The sequence below is a fragment of the Balearica regulorum genome, chromosome 5 (genome assembly GCF_011004875.1).
Source record: "Balearica regulorum gibbericeps isolate bBalReg1 chromosome 5, bBalReg1.pri, whole genome shotgun sequence".
In the NCBI taxonomy this organism is placed as follows: Eukaryota; Metazoa; Chordata; class Aves; order Gruiformes; family Gruidae; genus Balearica; species Balearica regulorum.
In genome coordinates this window covers 38,101,473-38,122,497 of record NC_046188.1, presented here as the reverse complement: position 1 = coordinate 38,122,497, position 21,025 = coordinate 38,101,473, and the positions used below count along the sequence as shown (strand labels likewise).

The following is a 21,025-nucleotide window of genomic DNA, read 5'->3' as shown; positions in this document are numbered from 1 at the left end:
ATCCACTGGCAAATATAGGAAGAAGGGTGGAGAAGCCTTTTTTGCCTATCAAACCAGCACACCTAGAGCATCAAAGTCTTTGGCGTTAAAATGTGCAAAGTAGCTTGTGTAGCTTACCACAGGATCGGCCTGAACACCAGTGCTTCATTCCACAGATGCCCTGATTACGTTTACCGTTACTCCCTGCGTCTCCCATCCTTAAAAGAAATGAAGGGTCAGCTAGAGAACAGAGTATGTCAAAGATCAATCTGTGTGAAAACTTTGAAGTTCTTCCCTGTACTATGCTGTTAACTAACCAACAGCCCCCCCACGCAGGAGCCTTTCAGCCAAACAAATTGAAGCAGTGTTGTACCAATCAGGGTCTTTCTCCCCCTTCTTCAAACCCTAAATGCAGTTTGGAAATTTGTGTTGGTAGAAGGACGTGTGGCCACTTTGGCTGACGTTTTTCAGACAAACAACTCATTGAGAGTCTACTCACTGCCGGGTAAATTAAATCCTGCTGACCATACAGCACATCCCCAGCAACGCAGGCACTACTACACATTTTGGTGATAGGAGACTTGCTAGAAAAATTCTGCGTAGCTCTCCTCAAACTACCAGAAGAAATATCCATCAGTTTTCACCCTGAAAATATGAAGCGTGAAAAACAAACTAGCCAGGGAGAACCAAGCTCCCATTACTGACCACTAAGGTCAGAGAAATTAACTTGAACTAACTAGACTTTGGCTTCAGTCCAGCACAGCAACTCTTACATCCCCATCCTTGCCCTCATGAATTATTTGGGGCATTTTTTTTGCCGTGTGCCTAATACACAGCAGCCCATGGCTGCTTTTGGAATCCCCTTCAAGTTGATTGCGTTTTCCAAGCTTCCCCCTTCATCTTTTTTTTTGGGATATAAGTATAGCCCTGTAAGGATAGAAGTGAGAAAATCATGCTGGTTTTACTTGTGTGAATTTCCGATCTTGATTCCAGCTCAATTTGTTTCCTTGCCAAGCAGTTCCATTTAACTTCCCAGGAAAAAAAAAGAAAAAAATTTCCCCCAAAAAACTCACAGGAATTTACAGAAAAATAAGGCAGGCGAGGTTACTGTCTTCATTGTCTCCCCCCTAAATGAAGTTCTGAGATTTAAAAAACAAGTGCTTATTCAGCAAGAGAAAGTTTGTTTAGGTCTGGAGGTCTGTTTTTGTATTTCTTCTCAAGGGAGCAGTGATTTTTGGAAAACTGCTAAGTTATATTTTAAAAAAAAGAATTTGACTGGAAGAGCAAAGCATGGTGCTAACACATAGTGCGAGGAGCGAAGGGGAGGGAACACTTGCCAAGGTCACCTCCTCAGCAGTAGCAATGGCAAGCTTCACAGCAGTAATATAAAACTTCCCTCTGATACAAGATACCACTCACAGCTTCTTTTTAAGAGCTATAAAAATCCAGAGCAGGCACACATTAATTAAAGCAGTTCAGAGAGAAGCGCTGCGCGTCAGTCTTGGCAGCGGGTGACTGAAGGGCACGTAGCACGTATGGGAGCAGAATGCCCATGGACAGAGTTAGCTAAAATATTTCAGCTTTTATCACCTCCAGGTTTGTCAGTGGGCAGCACAGATGGTTTGCAGCTGGGGAGCCAGTCAGCGTGCTTGTAAGGCAGCGCTGTGACCTGTGTCATGGAGCAATGCGTACCATAAGGAAGCTTTTCTTCATGACTATCCCAAATCTCCTTTGTTGACATTTAAGTCCATAACCTCCTGTCCTAGCTAGACTAGAAAGTGGACCACAAAAATCCCCCTCCTCTTCACCACAATATTTTTTTTTTAATTTATCTCCTTGTTCCTCAGTTCTTCGTTTCCCCTAAGCTAGACAAACTCAGTTTTTCTGGGCTTTGCTCATAAGCCACATTTCCATGCTGGTGTCCCCTGCAGAGCACAGGGCTCACCTTCCAGAGTGGCAGGTCCTCAGCAAAAGAGGCAGTGAGGAGAACAAGGACCCATCCAGGCTTCCCTCAGCTCCCTTCCCTCTGTGGTTAGGGCAAGGTAGGCTGAGACAGTTGAGGTTTTCACCCAAGTACAAACCTGCTAGCTACAGCAAGTTCTCTTCCTTGTCCCCTACTGCAGCCCATCATGAGAAATAAGGTTTTGCTATGAACCCACCAATGAGCCACAGCTAGGGGTGAAACACACCCAGCTAAAGGATGATGGCTAGCAGAAAGCCTTTCTGGTTTTAACTGGTGATTATTCCAATGGAGTGAAATAAAGATAATCCACTGTTTTAGCTCTTACATCCATCTACCTGTACTTACCCCACCTCCCAGTTTCTTTGTCCAAAGTTGCAGCAGGGCTTCCACACTGCTGCCAGCAAGAACGCCCTCCAGTATTTCACTACACACGGGAAGCCTTGAAAGCAGTGAACTGGGGGGCACGGAGCTAACGGGCCAGAGCTCAGTGGCATTGAGAGTTCTCATGCCCATTTACAAGGCAGAGGGAAAAAAAAAAAAAAAAAGATACTTGGGTATTGCATTCTTGAGGACCTCATGCTCAGCGCCATCAAGTGCTATCATGCTTGTCCCCTACAGCTATCATGCACAAAACATGCTTGAAGGCCTGTTGAATTTTAAGTTTTCTCCCCCGTAACCAATTTGTTAAGAGACAGGCAGTCTAGTCTGGTATTTTCCAGGGCTCTGTAAGGATTTCTTAAGTTATAATCTTACAGCTTGGACTGACTATTTTTCTGGTGTGGGGAAAATATCTGTAAAATGGAGCCAGTCTTTAAGAGATGACAGCACTTTGAGATGTGCAGATGAACAACATCTAGTATCGCTACCCATATATCACAGGAGAACCAGAGGGGGAAAGAAGAGGGTGTAATGCTTTTAAAACATATGGAAAGCATTATCTGAATAGCAAAAATCTAACATAAAACTATATACACATACTTATAGCTCAGATCTGGGCTCTCCATAGCTCCTGCTAGACAAGTAGGGATAACTATTTTTTATTCACAGTGCATTGAAAGGAGGTCCCACTCTCATTTTCACAACTTGCCACCAGCAGTCAGTCTCTCTGCTTTTATTTACGGCTAAAAGTCCTGGACAGAGTCAGGGCAGAGAGGAAAAAGGGAAGAACACTTGGCATATCTCAGCTGATGCAAAGTACTGTTTGGCATTTTTCAAAGGACAATCAATTGGAAAGGACTTGCTGTTAATCAGTGTGAAACAGATACACATCAGTTCCCCACAAAGCATGCTACAACCTGAAACAGCTTCTTAGAGCTGCAGGTTTTTGTGGAGGGGATTTAGACAGGCAGTTTTTCTCTTAAGCCTGCATTTCTGACAGCTGCCTAGTACCTTTTTGCCAACTTGTCATATTTGTGCTGAGATATATGTATGTCTTCTCTCTTTTGCTCCTTAACCACTGCATAATCTCTCAATTTTTTTAGGAAAAGAAAGATAGAAGCCATATTTTACATCATCTATAGATGAAGCTTGAGTTTTTCCTGTACAAGGAAATGGTTTCTTGTTACCTGAAGATGACATCTCTATTTTACAGTAAAAGCCTCTGTCCTCTTTTTTTCAGTTCTGTTTACTCTCTCAGAAACTGAACTTGCCCAATAGCTTGCAAAGAAAAATAATACAAGAAAGAAGGTTTTGCTCTGTTTCCTGGTGACCAACACCGACACCCCAGGTAGTATCACGCTGGCTAGTTCAAGAAAGAAACAAGCACCGTGATAGTTAAGTGGGAATAGAGGATGCAGCACTAACCTTGGTGCAGACAATCCTTGCCACAGCTGTCTGCTGTTCATGATGGAATTCACAGTGATAAAAGAATCTGCTTTGAATATGGGAAATTATGTTCCATGCATGTTTATTTGGCTTTTTGGCTTTGGGGTTTTTTCCCTTTAGTAAGCTTAACCATCTTGGCACTCTTGCATTACCCTCTCTACCTGCAAAAGCATTTAACTAAACTCCCTTGATGTGGGACTAATACAAGAGGGCAACTGTGACTCCCTTAATAACTCACAAATAAAGCTAAGTATGACTTCTTTGCACTTATCTCAAACTGTCTATCCCTTTCTCCAGAACAACGTACCCCCGAGGGTGGGGAAAAGCCCTTACGCCAATAACACAGCACTACGTAGAAATGAGAGAAAGGGCTTTAAAATGGCCCTTATTCCCAACGAATATCAAGGGGATGACAGTGAAGAAGGCAGTATAGGTCTGGACTACTGTGGAGGCCTGAAGGAGGGAGGAGATCAAGGAGCAGCAATGGGAACTGACCTACTGGTTCAGACTGGAGGTGTCTCTATCATCAATACAGAATACTGCACGCTGGCAAAGGCTCCTGGGGACTCCTTATTGCAGAGGCTCCCTCTGCACGTGCAAAAGGCCATTTTTCCAAAGGCCCTTAAGCACAGGGCCAGGGCAAGGCTAACCATGTTACCTTCACTGAAAAAAAAACCCCACCAAAACCATGTTACAGATAGTGCGGAGTTCAGATACTCCTTAGGGAGCCAGAGCTTCCCATCCCTGCCATGAGTGAATACCAAACAGAGAAAAATGCAGGAAGCCCACAGGGATATGTTGTCTTCAGTCCTGTCAGTCATGGATGTGACAGCTGGGACCTTTAAAGACTGTCAAAGGAGGGAAACCAAAGCACTCCAAATGCCAAGTCTGTCAGCAGCATTATTAACATGTCATGTATATCCTGCTCAGAAACGCAGCACTGCACCTCCAACTGCCAGACTATCAAAAATGCTGCTCGGCTGGTAATTCTTGCACCTTGCAATAATATCTAAGTCACTGCAAAGCCAAGAAAAAGGCAAACTGTAGTGTTTGGGAGGACAGAAATCAGTTTGTAGCCCGTGGGGGAAGGCACGCTAACCTACCACAGGGGCTGCTGGTACTCCCGCTCCAGAGGAGTGCTGTATTCTTAGAAAAGCACATCCGTTTCACGTAGGCAAAACACCTGAAACAAAAGGGATGGAGGCAAGTTCCGCAGGGAATTCATAAACCAAGTGAGGTTTGGCGACCTCAGCAGCTGGAGGGTGCTCCCCACTAACCTGCAAGAACCAGTCTGAGGCAGGTGGCATCAAGTGCCAGATAAAAGGGAAAATTTCTCTACCTCACCTTTGGCAAACTTACAAATGTAAGGTGACAAATGACGGAAAGAAAAATCCCATGTTGTGAAAGCCAGCCCACACAGAGAGGCATGGCAGACAAAATGAATGTGCAGGGTTCAGTGCAGGAGCGTCCTAGTATAGGTAAGGTACTTGGGGCAACCTAGATGAATGCTCAGGTTGAGCAAAATCTAAGTTTTTATTTAAAAAAAGGTAGACCCATAACAATAATGACTGACCAACATGACCAGGCCAAGGACAGCACCCAAACGCACCAAGAGCCTCAGAACAACAATTTGAGTCTATCTGAGCAAACTTGCTATCGCACTGCTTCAAAGTACAGTATTGCTGCCAGCATGGGCTCTTCCACGGCTGATCTCTGACATACAGATCAGGGAAGGCACTGGAAAGGGAAACTCAGAGGGTGAGGTCCAGGTGTGACTGTAAGGAATGATGGACTCACAAGGACAGGGTGGGATACAGGGAAAGAAAAGAAAAAGCAGGCATGCGAAAAAGGAAAAGAAGAGCTTCAATAGTGGTAAGTCTGGTAAAAGAGAAAATTTTTACTGAATGTAACAATTAGCGATGAAGATATACACAAAAGTTTTATCTATAGACTGGCAGAAAATTTAAAATCATCATCATATAAAAATAATCTATTTCTGCACAATAAATACACTGCTTCCCCTCCTCTTTCAGGTTGACTCAAAATGATGCAAATTAAGGATATCTTACAAACAACAAAGAATCTTAGTTAAGAAAATATTTATGAAGGAAATTTTCCTTGCCAATTTCTATTTCTGAACAAGTGATTTGGGAAAAAAACCCCCCACCAACCCACAAAAGTCTTCAGTGATGCCACTGACTCCTTAAATTTAGATGACCTGTAGTCCAATTCTTGTCTCAACATCATTTTCTTGTCTCAACAAACAGAAAAGACAGCAGTCCTGTGGTCAGCCCATCGGTTCCATTAAACAAGAACCACTTTATCAGGAGTTCCTGCACCAGAACAAAGGGAGAAAACCAAAGCAGTATGAAGTGAGATGGACACCGTGCACTCCTGATTGTTGAAAAGGAGTTTCTGAGCCATGCAAAGAGCTCTCCCCACCGTGATCAGGTAGCGCTAAATATAGCGGATAGCACAATCTGAACACATGCTCAAAATGCTTTGGAGAGAAACAGTTACATCCAAGCTGCTGCTGTAGACAGGAGGTTCTTGCTGAGATTACAATCAGCTGTGTGAGTGAACACAGAGACAGAACACATTTGGCAAAATCGGTTTTTGTTACAACCTGTCAGCGGTACAGGAAAGGAATAGAATTGCCCTTACAATGAAACTGGTCTCATTTGCAGCTCTGTGATAAGTAGTAGTTGTCATGAACCTTCAATTCCTTGTGCCCAGGCTGCTATTGCAGGTCCTCTGGGACAGCATTAATGTACCATTTCTCCATGGCTCCTACTTAGCTCAAACAGTCTCTGCTACAAACAGTTTTTTCACCCCTGGCCTGTGAAATTTCGTGAATTATCTGATAAGGGAGAGTTTCAGCCACAATCACAGCAGGTCCATGATTCTGCCCAAACGTTACAATAAAATATGGGTCAACTGCGCTATACACAGTAGTGTGAAGTATGATTTCAGAGTTTTACTGCAGCTTCTTTAGAAAGACCTATAAAAGTTGAGCATAGCTTCATCATTCAGAAGCAGCACACTCATCTCATGCAATCAAAATCATCAAAAGTGATTTCACAGAAAGCAGTACGTATTTTAAAAAGTTATATTTAACTAAGATCTAGCACCAGGCAAAAAACATGACTATTTAAGAAAGTCAGACAGCAGCACATTTTAAAAAACAACAGTAATAATTAACAGACACTAGCTTATATTTTCAAAGCATTTTACAAAAACATGAATTAATTAAGCCTCACAACACCCTTGTGAGATAGATAGGTAAGTATTATTAGTCCCATTTTAGAGACAGAGAAACAGGCGTGAAGAGAGTATGACCTGCTCACCATCACACAAGTCAAATCCAGGAACAGAACACCAGATTTTCCAGCTTTCTGCCACACATGGTCTGACCTCTTAAAGATGCTGGTCATTAAATAAAATTTGGTTCCTCGCATCCCTTTTAAGACACCTGACCTCACTTCAGTCTGATATGAAAAGGTATCCACCAAGACCTATTCATGACAAACAACTGGAAGTAGGAAATAACGTTTTTATAGAACATGTGCTGCTGGAAGCTGTTTAAGAACAGACTTGACATGGGTGCTTCCATACTGCCAAAGAGTGTTGCTTCTTATCAGGGACCTGCCACCAGGAAATTCACTGAGGCCTATACGCAATGCTGATACAGCTCAGAATCTGCAAAAAAGGTAAGATTTCTTTGCCACTTCCAAACGAGGAATCTCTCTCTGGCAGGGAGTCTTCTCTGAGAAGAACTCATAGGAGTACAACTGCACTGAAAGCAAAGACTTTTATCAGGAGACTCTCAAGGTGCAGCTAAGGGTACATATATATCTGTTGGATACCGTGGAAATGTTCGTATATTGTGCTCTGTGTTAAAAGAGATGGTCTGGAGGCATCAGCCGTCCTAGGGGAGCAGAAAATAACTCTCCATAGTCACTCTGAGAAGGCAAGTTCCCTTAGTACATCACTCTTGCACTGAACTAGTCAGTGACAGAGTAGGATTAAAAATTCCAAACCATCTGAAAATTCAAGTCAATGGATTTAACTATATAAAATGCCGAATCTGGCAGATCCACTGCTGCCTGTTTGCAAAAGCAGGCCCAGATGTTAGTGCAGACACAGAAAAAACCCCAGTCCTTCCACCTTCAGTTACGTATGTCCATTAGACACTACCTAGAGTCCAGGAAGTTAGTCTCATGACAGCTCAATCTGAAGATCCTCCCCGTACTTCCGGATCAGCCTCGTGTGGTTATGGTCCACTGACCACTGCTCTGGGAGGTGCTTGGGCTGCATGCTGTCCAAGAAATGCTGCCGCCAGCGTCTCTCCAACTGCATAAGGGAGCGCAGGCCTCCTTTAGCAAAACACTGCACCACCTTCAGTCCGTGTGGCATGTAGCTCTCATTGCAGATCCTGCCAGGACACAAGCAGAGTTTATTTTCACACAAGCCCATTGTCAGACTCTAGATCCGTCTACTACGAACAGCAAGACACTGAAGATATTTTCAGCTGCGGAGTTTAATTACAGACACAAAGTAAGCTAACCAGGAGGGAGAGTTTTAAGCTTTGCTTCAACACCAGACTGCTTTCTGGAACACAGTCACACTGGGAAGCTGGTTTCCTTGAATTGAGAAAGTGTTCTTTTATAGCAATACTAAACAAAGCTCTCAAGGTCCATTACAAGCTCCTCAGGAGACAGACTGCAAATTTCTCAAGGTAAGAGCCATATGACACTCCAGAGCCCTGATCCTGCCACTGAATTCCCTGCCTGGGTAGGTTCTGAGTTATAACATTGGCACATTATAAACAACAGTGAGCGTAACAAGGAGAAAATATCGACTTCATGCAGACAGAGACCAGATACTAGTTAAGAAAAGATATTTGGGGAGGCTTTCAGAAAAAGAGGAGACTTCTGGTATGATTGGTTTTCAGTCTCCCTCCCTGATCTGTCCTTCAAAAGAAGTATAAAATAGTGGAGGGGGAGATGGAGAGCAAGAATGGAAGGAGATTGATGGAAGAGAAAGGAAAAGAGGGGAAGAAACAAGAGTTGCAGTTCAGAGACGACTGCTGGGTTGAGCGGAGAAGGGGGTAAACAAAAACACAGTAAGAAATGAAGAGTGTGCTTGTCTGCTTAGAGCCTTAGGCTACAAGCACATACAGTTATCTCCTTCCTATCCTTGCTTTCTAGTTAAACGCATCAAAGTGCCATAAATCCAGACTCTGCAGGCTTATACAAAGGATAAAGTTATGCTTTTAGAGGCTCATTTTTCCTGTGCAGATCAGCTTCTAGTAGTCTGAAACTGAGACACTCCTTAACTTGACACCATTATTTTAGAAAAGATACATCAACATCCCAAGGAGACTAGCAATGGGTTTTGGTTTATTTTCATTAAAAAGCTGAGGGGGTGGGGAGGAGAGGAAGTCAGCATGTGTGATCCTCAGCTCTGCAAATCCTGCTGGATTTTCTTTCATTTTTCTGCAATAATATTTACCCAAGGCTCTATGTGTAGAAAACTTTTTGTTGAACTTACGTTCCAGCATAAATGACTAAAATGTTAGACCTACTGATAGGCTTGTTATACCTGGTTTCCAGACCAGCTGCTTCCTGGAGCATCTCTGGGGTGACTGCCTCTGTGTTAAAGAAATCCTGGATGCTTTGCAGAAGTTCTGCCTTTCGGGGGTCAGGCAGGCTGTCTGCATTCAGCAGGGCTCGGGCCCCCGAGCGCACTTGCCTGCGCAGAGGATCCTCCAGCAGACGCACGCCTTCCTCAGAGCCAGTGGGGGCACCAAACTCCTCAGCCAGCTGCTGCTTGAGATGGTTGTCATAGTAATTGGAGATGGCATGGCAGGATGTGCAGAGTAGGAGCACGTCATGGGAGTTGTGGTCCTTCATCTGGATGGGGAAGTGTCTTCGGTATTCATGAGGGACAATGTTCTTCCTACGGAAGACAAGCCAGCCAGCTTATTATATTTGCCTGGAGCTGCGACTCTCCAGTTCCTCCTCTTCCTGGCCTGCAAAGGGTCAACTAATACTAAAAGTCCAGGAAAATAAAGATCACCAGAGTCAGGACGCTCAGTGCAGCAATAGGTTTATTTGTTTATATTGCTACAATAGTGCATGCTATTCTGCAACTTCTTTTTATTTATACTTCTCTCCACAGGTTTTCTGCATTTCTCTTTTTTTTCCCCCTTCCAAAAATTCATTGCTTTAATTTAAGAAAAAAAAAAGTGATTCATACTATTAAAAAAAAAAAAAAGCTATGCAGTGTGACAAGCATACCTCTCAGCTAAACAGCAGCAGCTGCAAAGACAAAAATCTCACCCTTTGTGACCTCATGGGCTTCAGGCTCACCTAAACCTTTCAAAAATATAACAATTAAGTAGTGGAAGGAATAGTACAGCTATTTTCAGAAGAGGATGCCATCAGAACAGCATGTGTTGGCATACTGCTGCCCCCTGTCATTCAAACTGCAGCACATACATGTTCCATATGCTTTGTTCTCTCCAGGGACCGGTATCTCCAGCCTCTGGAAGAAGAGGGAAGGTTGGCCTGTTCACTGTCAAATTTACCCACACACATACGACTACAGAGCATTCAAATAGCAATAGCCCATCCAGTATGTGAACAAGCATGATGTTTCAGGCCGCTATCCAAGCTTCTGGATGCCAAACTAGATGCAGCCCTCAGTCCTGTTTAAAAAGATGCATTTTTCTCCTACCCCACTAAACTCACCGGATATAGGACTCTCGCTTGCCACATACAACACACAGGTTCTCTTTGACTGTCAGATAATAATCAACTTGAGACTCGGGACGTCCTGAAGGTTCAAACCGCAGCTTCACAACAAATGGGTCTGTGCTAACTAGCTCTGAAAGGGTAAAGGCAAATAGAGAATATTCAAGATAAATTTGTATTTGAAAGCTAAAATAACAACACTAAAACATAGGAGTCGTCCTAGTGAATCCCCAACAGTATTTCCGATAAGAAAGGATACAAAAAATTCATGCCCACTTATCTAAGAAACAAGGCAAAAAAAACCCTGAAGTGCTATATTTCACATACCAACAGGAAAATTGGTATGCTCACCTCCGATCCCCTTGTCCAGATACCACTGAGCCTTCTTGCGATCGCAGGTGCACAGGGGCTGTCCATCTGGTGCATGCAGGAAGCAGTTGTCATACAGCGGAGATTTTCTATGACACAAGTGCAGCATTACAGCAACTATAACAGCATGACAAAAAACCAGAGCTCTCTATAGCCGTGCGTTCCACACTGCGCTTCATGCAGCCTCCTCCAAACCACAGGAGTGCCCCTAAACACACACTTAAGGCTGCTGAGCACTGCACAGGCTGCTGCTAAGGGAAGCAGAACATCTAAAAACTTACCTGGGGTTCACCAACTGTAAGGTATCTTTGCTCTCCTGCTGACAATAGAATTCTAACTCTAAATCCCAGTTTTCTAGAGATGCCATCAATGATGACAGCATTTAAAAAAAAAATTACATTAGAAAACAAAAAAGAATTGAAGTTAAGAAGGATGATAAGCTAAGAGTAAACTAAAAGAGAGTGTCAACTTACAGGCAAGGCAATTTCAAGGATCAACTGCCTAAGCCTGTATCTTAATATTTGTCCTGGTTTCAGCTGAGAGGATTGATTTTCTTCATAGTAGCTAGTGTGGGGATATGTTTTGGATTTGTGCTGGAGACAGCACTGATAATATAGAGATGTTTTTGTTCTATGGACCTATTGTTGAGTAGAGTTTACACGGGGCCAAGGCCTTTTCTGCTTCTTGCACTGCCCTGCCAGCGGGATGGCTGGGGGTGGACAAGAAGTTGGGAAGAGACACAGACAGGACAGGTGACCCAAACTGACCAAAGGGATATTCCATACGATATGACGTCATGCTCAGTTTATAAGGAGCTTGGGGGAAGAGGGGGGGGGGGGCGGCGGCGTTCGGAGCGATGGCGTTTGTCTTCCCAAGTAACTGTTACGCGTGACAGAGCCCTGCTTTCCTGGAGATGGCTGAACACCTGCCTGCCCATGGGAAGTGGTGAATGAATTCCGTGCTTTGCTTTGCTTGTGCGCGCGGCTTTTTCCTTTACCTATTAAACTGTCTTTATCTCAACCCACGAGTTTTTTCACTTTTACTTTTCCAATTCTCTCCCCCATCCCGATGTGGGGGAGTGAACGAGCAGCTGCGTGGTGCTCAGCGGCCGGCTGGGGTAAAACCATGACAATGTTTTATTAAGATGACTTCTCTAAAACTCAGTGTGAACGGCAATTACTTCAGTCATCCAAGAGAACTACTACAAAAAAACTCTTGGAGCACTGGGAACCCAAACACATGAGTCCAGGGGAACAATGAAGCTGAGCTGAGGCCCTCTAAAGCACAGGCACCTAACCTTAGTCAGTGGGGAAAAGTCCTGCCTGAGCGGTGTCTGGTGGTTTGTGGCAGTGTGTGGAGGGGCTCTGCTTTGCAGGAAAACGCTTCCTTACTCTGCCAACCTCCTTCAAGGAAAACTGAAGAGCAGAACAGGCTGGGCTTGGGGAGCACGTGGGAGGAACCGGCCAGGGATAGACATGTCAATACACTGTGGAAAAGTTTCCTTTCTTTCCAGTACATCATATAAATAAATACTCAGCAGAGCTCTATGTTCTAAAAAGGTTAATTCACAGGCTATATAATCTGACGAAAGGATTTCTTTCTAGGTCCATGGGGGGAAAAAAAACCCAACAAAACTAATGATACAGGAGGCTTCCTTCCACTCAGCATCAGCAGTTCAGCTCAATCACCACAATAATTTGAGTACTTCCCAACTCTAAATGAATAAACATTAAAACTAAACAGGCTTAAAGAAAGGAGAGTGGAAAAGGACTTTTGAAATTGCATCCGGTCTTACTACAGACCAGAGCCAAACTGCTGGAGATACTGTAAAAAAACAGTGAGTCTACAGATCTCTCATGAAGTCAAGCATGGTTAAAAACAATAAATAAACAAACAAACAAACATGGGGAGATCTCAATTGAGCTTGGAATGCAATTTTGTTTAAATTTTAATCCTCCCTTGAGATGCTGTCCTTCTGTTTTGTGTGACACAGGCTCCAACTGAAAAAAAAAAATATCTGAAGGCACTTGCTGGGTAAAACACAATACCATTAATGACTGCTAATGAAATCAGTATTATTGACTGCATTAAAATGCCTTCATTGCCAATCCAATAAACTTGAAAAGGAGACAACAAATACTAAAATGACTGGTTTTCTTTCCAAATGGTAATTGCAGACAATTTTAGTTCCTACATCCATGTGATTAATTTTATTAGATTGTATCCAAACAAAACCAAACATACTAGCTCTCCACATCTTCCACTGCATTGAGCTTAAAGAGGCTTCTCCAACTTGTTTTAATTTAAAAACAACTGAACTTTCATTAGCAAAAGGCTGTAAGAATTTAGGATTTGCTCCACAAAAATCACCTGTGGGACAGGGGAATTCAGGTATCCTTAATCCAGCAACAGCTGCCCCTGCAAGGTCAAAGTAGTACCATTCCCTCCTCTCTCTCCCTAGCCAACACAGAAGTGCAGTGCTTTGATGCTGCCACAGACTGTTCCTTCCTGTGCCCTCTGGCACCTCACATAACCTCTCTCATCCCTCCTAACCTTAGCTTTCAGTTCTGCTCCGTACCCTGACACCTCTGTGCCCACAGTGACCTGGGCAGCACAGTACAAACAGCAGTCCACAAGGCAGATCCTGCTCACAGGACAAGTTCCATGCAGTTGCCACCTTTTCCCTGGAGGCAACAGGGCACAGCTGTTGGGGCAGTAAATGCCACCTGGACAGTGAACTGCCTCCTGCTGGGACTCTGCTCTCCAGCTAATGCCTCCATAAGAGAAGGAAGGGCAAAAGCTGAAGACAGCCCCCTCAACCTGCTCATGACTGAACGCTGCCCCCACTTTCAGTATCACCTAGAGGGAAATGGGGAAAACAGAAAGAGGATTTGGCTCCCACAACTGTTGGGTCCCGTGTTTCCTTTCCTAGCTCATATTAGCCATTTGGTTTAATGAGCGGAACATGAGGCATCATTTAAAGTTTTCCATCTGTGGCACAAGGAGTAAAACGTTCTCACAGACTTACCTTGCAGAATATCCCACGCCCAGAGGCTTTCGCTTCTGCCTCCGTGGATCTCTCATTTGCTGACTGACAGAGGGCTGGCCGTTCACCGAAGATTTCCGATTCTTTGTTTTCTGAGGGGAGCGTCCCTCCCCACTCTTCTCTCCTGTGCTGCCACTCCTCCTTCCTCTAAACGGGATATCCACCAAGCCCCGGCATTTACCCAGTGCTTTTTCCCAAGCAGCGACAGAGTTTTCACCTTCAGATGTAGCAGGGAGGTTGGCAAATCCCAACAAATGGAGGAACAGAGCCACGGAGACCTGGGCATCCCTTGCAGCATAGAGAACCTGCAGAAAAGTATAGGTATTGAGATACTGACAAACAGCAAACACTCCCAAACATTATCTGTGGTTAACATTAGGTACAGTAAAGCCAGAAGGTGGATTTATTTCCTTTTGAAGTTCATGCAAAGTTCTGGCATGTTGAGTGACACTTTCATAACATCACCACACCCCAGATTTTTAGGGTCAGTCAGACCTGAAATACTCATGCGTGCCCCCAGGAACTGCAAGGGACTGAAAAAATTTCAGGTCAGCCAGGCCTCAAACACCCTCCTGTCCCACCAAGCCCTCCCTAATTAAAAAAAAAAGCTCACTTTTGACACACTGTCTACCAATATTCAGTATGGTTATTTATCCTGTCACTCCCTCTACCGGTCACTGATTTTGTAGACATCTGCACGATGACTGAAAAGAAAGTGAGCAATGAGGGAAACCATAATGGTCTAAAGATGGTGAACATGGTTTCCAGGGTCTCTCTTTAATATTGCACTGACTGCTATAGATTGGAGGAAAGAAAATAATAAAAAGGTGAGGTTTTGGGTGTACAAACACTTCTTCAAGGGATCCTGCCTTATAGATCTTTCAGGACTAAAGGAAAACAAGGGTCAAGAATCCAGGGAGAACAGCAGAAAATTATCTTCATGGAAGAGGAGGGAAACGCAGGCACAGAATTTGAAATTAACTTCAGACCACAGTCACACATAAGGTTTTGAGGCAGAACTTGAAGCAGGCTCAGAACTCCCTGTTGTAATGCCTCTTCTCTACTAAGAAGGTCACTTTTCCTCCCAAAATACTAAGTTGAAGTGGAAGACACACCTGATCTTGTGTCAGTTCTTCTGCCTCCCAGTTGCTGCAACGCACATGAGGAGACTTGTCAAGCTGGCAGTTCAGGACTTTTTCAGCTAAAGACTTAAGGCTAAGGCAGTTGTGAAGTAGATCCTTCCTTCAGTTTAACAAAGAAAGTGAAACAAACATATTAAAAACGAAACTATACACCCATGCAAATTCGGATGGCCTCATACACCCTGAACTTGCCAGAACACAATGCACATAATGCATGACTCCCACTCAAACAGCACGCAGCTGTCTGTCAGCTTTACAGGCCCTCTCCCTCCCCTCCGCTAAAATGTCCTTTCTAGATTTAGTAATTATCTAGAGCTTGCAATATCCAGAACAGGCAAGTCTAGGGGTTGGTAACATTTAAGGCTGAAGCCTTTGGCTCTGAACTACCCACTTCTGAACTGAAGAGGTCTATCATAGAGCGATGGACCGCCTGCTCCAGGGATTCATGAGGAGCACAAGGGCCAGGAATGGCTTGGAGGAATCCTGGCCACTACAGACAAGAAGTCCATCCTCACTGCTAAAAGGCACCATCAGGTCAGCAAACTCATGCCCCAGATCACTAACAACACACCCAGGCATGCATATACTGTACGTGAAGAATATTCGCAAGTAAAATTTTTTATCTTAGGAAGAACGAAGGGTGAGAAAATGACATCATAATTGTAGCCTTTTAATGGAAGCATTGTTATTAGAAGAAAAAAATTGAGCTGGTTTATTTTAGCTACTTTTCAAGAAATCCTGTAATTCGATAGTTCCACTTACGTGCCCCTGGCCCATTTACCCCATACTTCTAGGCAGTGTATTCAAACATCTGTTGACATGGTGATCACACTCACTGTGTTATATCACTATGCCTGGACTTCTTACCAGCTGAAGCATGATACTCAGAAAAGTCCACATGGGTATGCACAAGAAGACTAACAGACACAATTAGCATATGAAATCTTCATGAGGATTTAATTTTGATTAAGACCACAGAATAGAAGCATGACATGTTCTCGGGCTGCAGATGTCAATGCTCATGCCCTAAAACCACTGTGAGAACTCCAGACCTACCTGCCTGGTATCATTCAGCATACACAAATTACTTTAAAAATATTCCCAACTCAAATGATGCCTCAAAAAGAGCTGTGTTTGGTTTCAGAAACTCACCGCTGTCTCATGGCTAAATACCGGAGATCCACATTCCCTTTGACTGGAAAACCATAATCATGAAGTAACTTGCAAGCATCTTCCCAGCATCCTACCCCAACTTTCAACACAGTGCTATCTGCCATGATGTCCAACAGGGTCTTTGGAATAGTCTGTCCACTGGCAACAAGCCTGGGCAACCGAACAAGAATGCAGAGGCCACTGGAAGAAGCCATCTGTAGAAGGGATACAGGATTTGCTCTTCCCTCCACAGAAACCTGAAACGAAGACAAAAGTCAGAGTCTGGGTTACAGTACTCTTAGCAGTACTGGGGCTGGAACAAATTGCAAAAGAGGCCACTGAAGACAGGAAAGATCTATCAGTTTATACAGTCAAGTATCACCTCTCAAATTTTACTGTAAATTATGTGATCTGTTTCACAGTATTACTGTCCCTCAGCTACTTCTTGCCACACTCCTACAAGAGAAACTTTCCCCCTTTCACCCTTCCCCCCCCCATAGCTGAGCTGGTAGAAGAAATCAGACACATTTCTTAATCCACATCCGTACAAAGCCACACACTACATAAATGCTTATGGCAAACACATTGTTTAACCGTGGCTTATACTAATGACTGTGGGGTGAATAAATTTCCAGCCAAAATAATGGCAAAGCCAGGCTTTATATATGACTCAAAGCCTGTTTTGAGAGTTCACACAGCAAATGTACCAACGGAAGAGAATCTTTGTTTTCTGGAAGTCCCAGTGAGTTATATCTACACATCAGTACTATCCTCCTTTTTGAGTTTATTATTCTTACGAAATTGTTTCTTAACTATGTAGCTGGATTTAAAATGGTGTAAACCCAAGCTACTTCTAGTAGCTTTAAAGAGATATTATACAAAACGTATAATGCTGTATTTTAGCCATACAATTATCACTACATTTAATATAGTCCATTTACCACAGGACTTCAGCAAATGAATAGAACTAGTGAATTAAAAACTTGCAGTCAGCACACTTAAATGTGAGAACAATCAAAATTAGCAGCTAATTCACTGCTGTCATGACAGATAATCACACAGGCAGTTTAAACAGTCAGTTCTGTTGTTCAATGAAAGGAATCGCTCCTCCCCAGATAATTTCCCATTGGAATTTCCAACCTAAAGGAGAGAGCTTCTTGATCACTCACCCACTCACAATCAATTCCAAGCACCGGCCGCTTCTCCAGCTCCTTTTTCAGCAAAGGTTCAACACGATCCCACTCCTCCTGCTCTGAAACTATCACTATGTCTGCACCAAGGGTCCTCTCTACCCAGGAAAAGGTGGGAGATCTGAAGAAGGAAAGCACCTCCTTATCCTCTGCCTTAATCAGTTTTTCATCTCTCGAGTTTATAACTGCTTTCTCTTGCTGACTACTACAGCATGCTTTTCCTTTCCGACGCTGCGTTGCTTTCCACAAAACCAGGCCCCCCACTGCAATACCCAGCAGGGTCGCCAAAGTAATCGTCACTGCTGTTTGCTTGGGCATTTTTTTTTATTCCCCTTTTTCCCCCCTTCACTTCACCCACTCAAAACGGCACTGTAGGATTTTATCATGGCCTGCAAAGAAAAAGGAGAGAGGTGGAAATTAAAGACAACTTAGTGAAATGTGTTTAGAGGTACTAAATATACCCATTGGTATCATACCAAGGTTCTAGCCACAACTTGTGATCCTAACTGAAAAAGGACCAGGTCTCAGTTTGATAGACTGTGGTTCAGAGGACAGACTGCTGCAGTGGTGGACTGGGCAGCAACAGGAGACTGAATGCTGCTGTTCATCACACCACCAGAAACCTTAAAGGGAATCCACTGGTTTATACTGGTGCAACTAGATGCTTCCACAAACTCTGGTGCTTAAAAAAAATAAAATAGTCAGGACTATTATCAACATCTTTTAGCTCAGTTTGGAACCAGATCAACTTAAAGAAATTGCTGCAGAATATGCATGTCCATTCATGCATTAGTTAAAAATGGGCATTGCCCATTACATTCACATCCATATTAAGGTCAAACAGCTCTTCAGGCATTGAAAAGCCCTAAAGCAGCATCTATTTCTAACATAGCTCTCCCTCTATCGTACAAAAGCTTAGTTCCCCTTCAGTAAACTGAAATCAATCCTGCCCCTGCATCCCCATCTCCCCAACCCACCACGTTATTATTAAAGGTCTTCCTGTACACACTCTTCCGCACGAGCAGAAGCTGTGGTGTCGGTGCCACTACAGCCCTGCGCAACCGCTAAGAGCATTCAGAGCACAGGCACGCACGCCTGCCTGAACGCTTGCGATGTGACGGGTAATTTACTCTCACTTCTTCACCCGAGCGAGAAGCCTGAAAGCAACGAGGGCCACCCGCACCTATGGCGTCTGCCCCCGGTCCAACAGCTGCCACCTTTTTGGGAACCAGGGGGTGCAGGTGCAGACCGCGGCCTGTCACCCCAGGCAGCCGGTCTGTGCGGATGCCCCATCCCGCCCCGGCAGGAGAAGCCCCGATGAGACAAACCGCCCCCGGCCCAGCCCCAGCGCGGTGCGCGGAGACGCCGGCCGGGCCGAGGAGGCCCAGGCCACCCGGCCCGGGGGCGGCGGTGGGCCGAGGGCGACGCGCGGGGCAGGCCGGGGACTCGGGGCCGGGGCCTGGCCGCCGCCGGGCCCTCTCGGAGAGAGCAGAGAGCGCTCCTCTGGGCCGCCCCGCAGGCCCGGCGGGATGGGGGCAGGTAGGGGGCGGCCCGCAGCGTCCCTTGGCACCACGGCGACAGGGGGAAGGCGCTGCCCGTTTCAGGCGTAGTCCAGGCTTTACCGGGAAGACGCCCGGGTGCCGTCCCCATGAGGAGTGGGCAGGCGGGAGGCCAGGCCAGGGAGGCCACAGGCCCACCGGCCCGCGCAGCCGGGACACCTGCCGGCGCGACCCGCCCCCGGGATGCGCGCAGCAACCTCTCCTCTCCTCTCCCCTCCCCTCCCGGCCCGTGCCGCAGACACCCCGCCGGGGCGCCCACCTGCCCGCTCGCTACCTGCGTCTCCGCGGAACGGTTGTGTCCGGCAGCAGGAACCCCCCATGGGGTAGTCGCCTCGCACACCGGGAGACTTAAGAGTGGCGGACGCTTCCTCTTTCCCGGCGATGCGAGCGGGAGGTGGGCGCTGCCATGTTGTACGGCAGCTGCTGCCAGGGCGGCTGAGGCCGAGCGCGCGGCAGCTCTGGGTACCGGTCCGGCCTGCAGCCCCGGGGCGCCTCCGGGCTGCCGTGTCCGGATCCTCCGCGGCAGGCGTGCGCTGCCACCTCGGTCACTTGGGGGCCCCGGTCGTACCGGCGGAGCGCCTCTGTGGCTGTTGCGCCGCTCCCGGGGCGGCAGGACCCGGGCGGGGGCTCGGGCACTGTGCTCGGGGCGGCGGCCCGGAGACGGGCCGGTGTTGGCAGCTCCGCGCGGAGCAGCGGGAATTAGCGGGGTCACGGGCGTTAGCGTGCCTTCAACCGGGGATACCACCTCAAAAAATAATACTGTGGTATCGCGTATCGATAAAACAGAAGATTTTTGAAGTGGAAGGAGAGGCTTGCTGTTGGCAGTCAGGGTGACTCGACGAGCAAGCGGTAGCTGGGCTGAGGAAGCCACCCGCGCCCGGAGGGTGCCGTGAAGCGGACGGGCAAAGCCAAGTCCGGGCAGCGGGGCGGGCAGCGGGGCGGGCAGCGGGGCGGGCAGCGGGGCGGGCAGCGGGGCGGGCAGCGGGGCTGCCCACCTCCCCGGGCAGCAGCGGGACCCCAGCGCTGGAACGGGCAGCAGAGAGAACGGGAGGTTAAAGAGCAAAGGCAGACGGGAAAATAAAAAGCAAATTAGCCATCTCCAAAGTGGTGAAGTGGAAGAAAACAAAAAGGGACAAAATGAACTGGAAAGGATGGAGAGTTTATCAGAGGGATAATTGTGGCAAAGCTCACGTGTAGGGAACAAGTATGAACATTAGAGCTGTGACGCCAAAACACACAGATAATGACGTTACAGGCAGCTGCCGTGTTCAGGGTTATCATCATCAAGTCTTGAGGCCAAGATTGTCAAAAACCAAACAAGTTTCCAGCCCAAATTCCATTGCAACCAAAAGGGATCTGAGAACCCAATTTCTTTTAATCCCTTTGCAATTCCCCATATTTCCCAGTTGTTGTGCTGTTAGAATTCCAGCTACTTGCACCTGAAGGAGAAACCTCAGGAAACATTGCTTTAAATTGACAATGTGACAGTCAGCATCACATTTCATTTTTTAACTTCGCCACTTGCAACGTAATTATCAGGGTAGGAGGATCTCCCTAGCAGAGACTTGGCATTTAGCAGACAGATTGTCCAAGGGGTGGAACAAAGCAGCTAATGGCTGTCATCAGGGAAAAATCTCCATAGAAGCAGTATTTTTTCTGTCTGTAGGTGAATGATTGCTTCTTCCCTGCCCCCTTTTTTTTAAACTCAGGAATGAGGTAGGGACCAATTGATAGCAAACAAGGAACGCAGTTGGTTTCCAGAATAACACTTCTCTGAGCAAATACGGCCCTCTCCCTATCAAAAATAAGATGACCAGGCCATTAAAGCTTAAACAGCTGCTTGTTCTAAGCACCTGGTCTAAGCCCAGGATGGTGTGATCATGTCAGGTCCCACTGGTGCTGGGGTCTGTCCTGCTTTAACTCCAGCTGGCAACTAAGCACCACACAGCCACTCACTCACTCCCCCACATCGGGATGGGGGAGAGAATTGGAAGGGTAAAAGTGAGAAAACTTGTGGGTTGAGATAAGGACAGTTTAATAGGT

The 21,025-nt window shown here is 45.8% G+C and overlaps 1 protein-coding gene across 6 annotated transcripts; it reads right to left on the bottom strand.

Annotated features, from left to right (window-relative positions):
* Positions 1 to 1,244: 1,244 nt before the first annotated feature.
* On the bottom strand, positions 1,245 to 19,881 carry EXD2 (exonuclease 3'-5' domain containing 2). Of its 6 annotated transcripts, none has more exons than XM_075754214.1 (9): positions 19,257 to 19,881; positions 17,403 to 17,812; positions 16,234 to 16,490; positions 15,055 to 15,181; positions 13,922 to 14,244; positions 10,876 to 10,982; positions 10,522 to 10,657; positions 9,521 to 9,727; positions 1,245 to 8,201 (listed from the first exon to the last, which is right to left on the bottom strand). In XM_075754214.1, the coding sequence occupies exons 2-9, from the start codon at positions 17,739 to 17,741 to the stop codon at positions 7,985 to 7,987; spliced, it is 1,713 nt and encodes a 570-aa protein (XP_075610329.1). In that variant the 5' UTR covers positions 17,742 to 17,812; positions 19,257 to 19,881; the 3' UTR covers positions 1,245 to 7,984. The 6 variants fall into 6 exon arrangements, with proteins under 6 accessions (XP_075610329.1, XP_075610328.1, XP_075610324.1 ...); XM_075754213.1 differs by having other exon boundaries at positions 9,371 to 9,727; positions 15,055 to 15,088; positions 19,257 to 19,880; XM_075754209.1 differs by having other exon boundaries at positions 9,371 to 9,727; positions 19,257 to 19,876.
* Positions 19,882 to 21,025: the final 1,144 nt, after the last annotated feature.

Excerpts from the sequence above, each read along its gene's own strand:
- EXD2 (XM_075754209.1), bottom strand. The coding sequence starts at position 17,741 with ATGCCCAAGCAAACAGCAGTGACGATTACTTTGGCGACCCTGCTGGGT. Across the intron at positions 14,245-15,054 it reads AAGAACTGACACAAGATCAG|GTTCTCTATGCTGCAAGGGA; the intron begins GTGTGTCTTCCA and ends ACTTTTCTGCAG. Across the intron at positions 10,658-10,875 it reads TCTGGACAAGGGGATCGGAG|AGCTAGTTAGCACAGACCCA; the intron begins GTGAGCATACCA and ends TTACCCTTTCAG.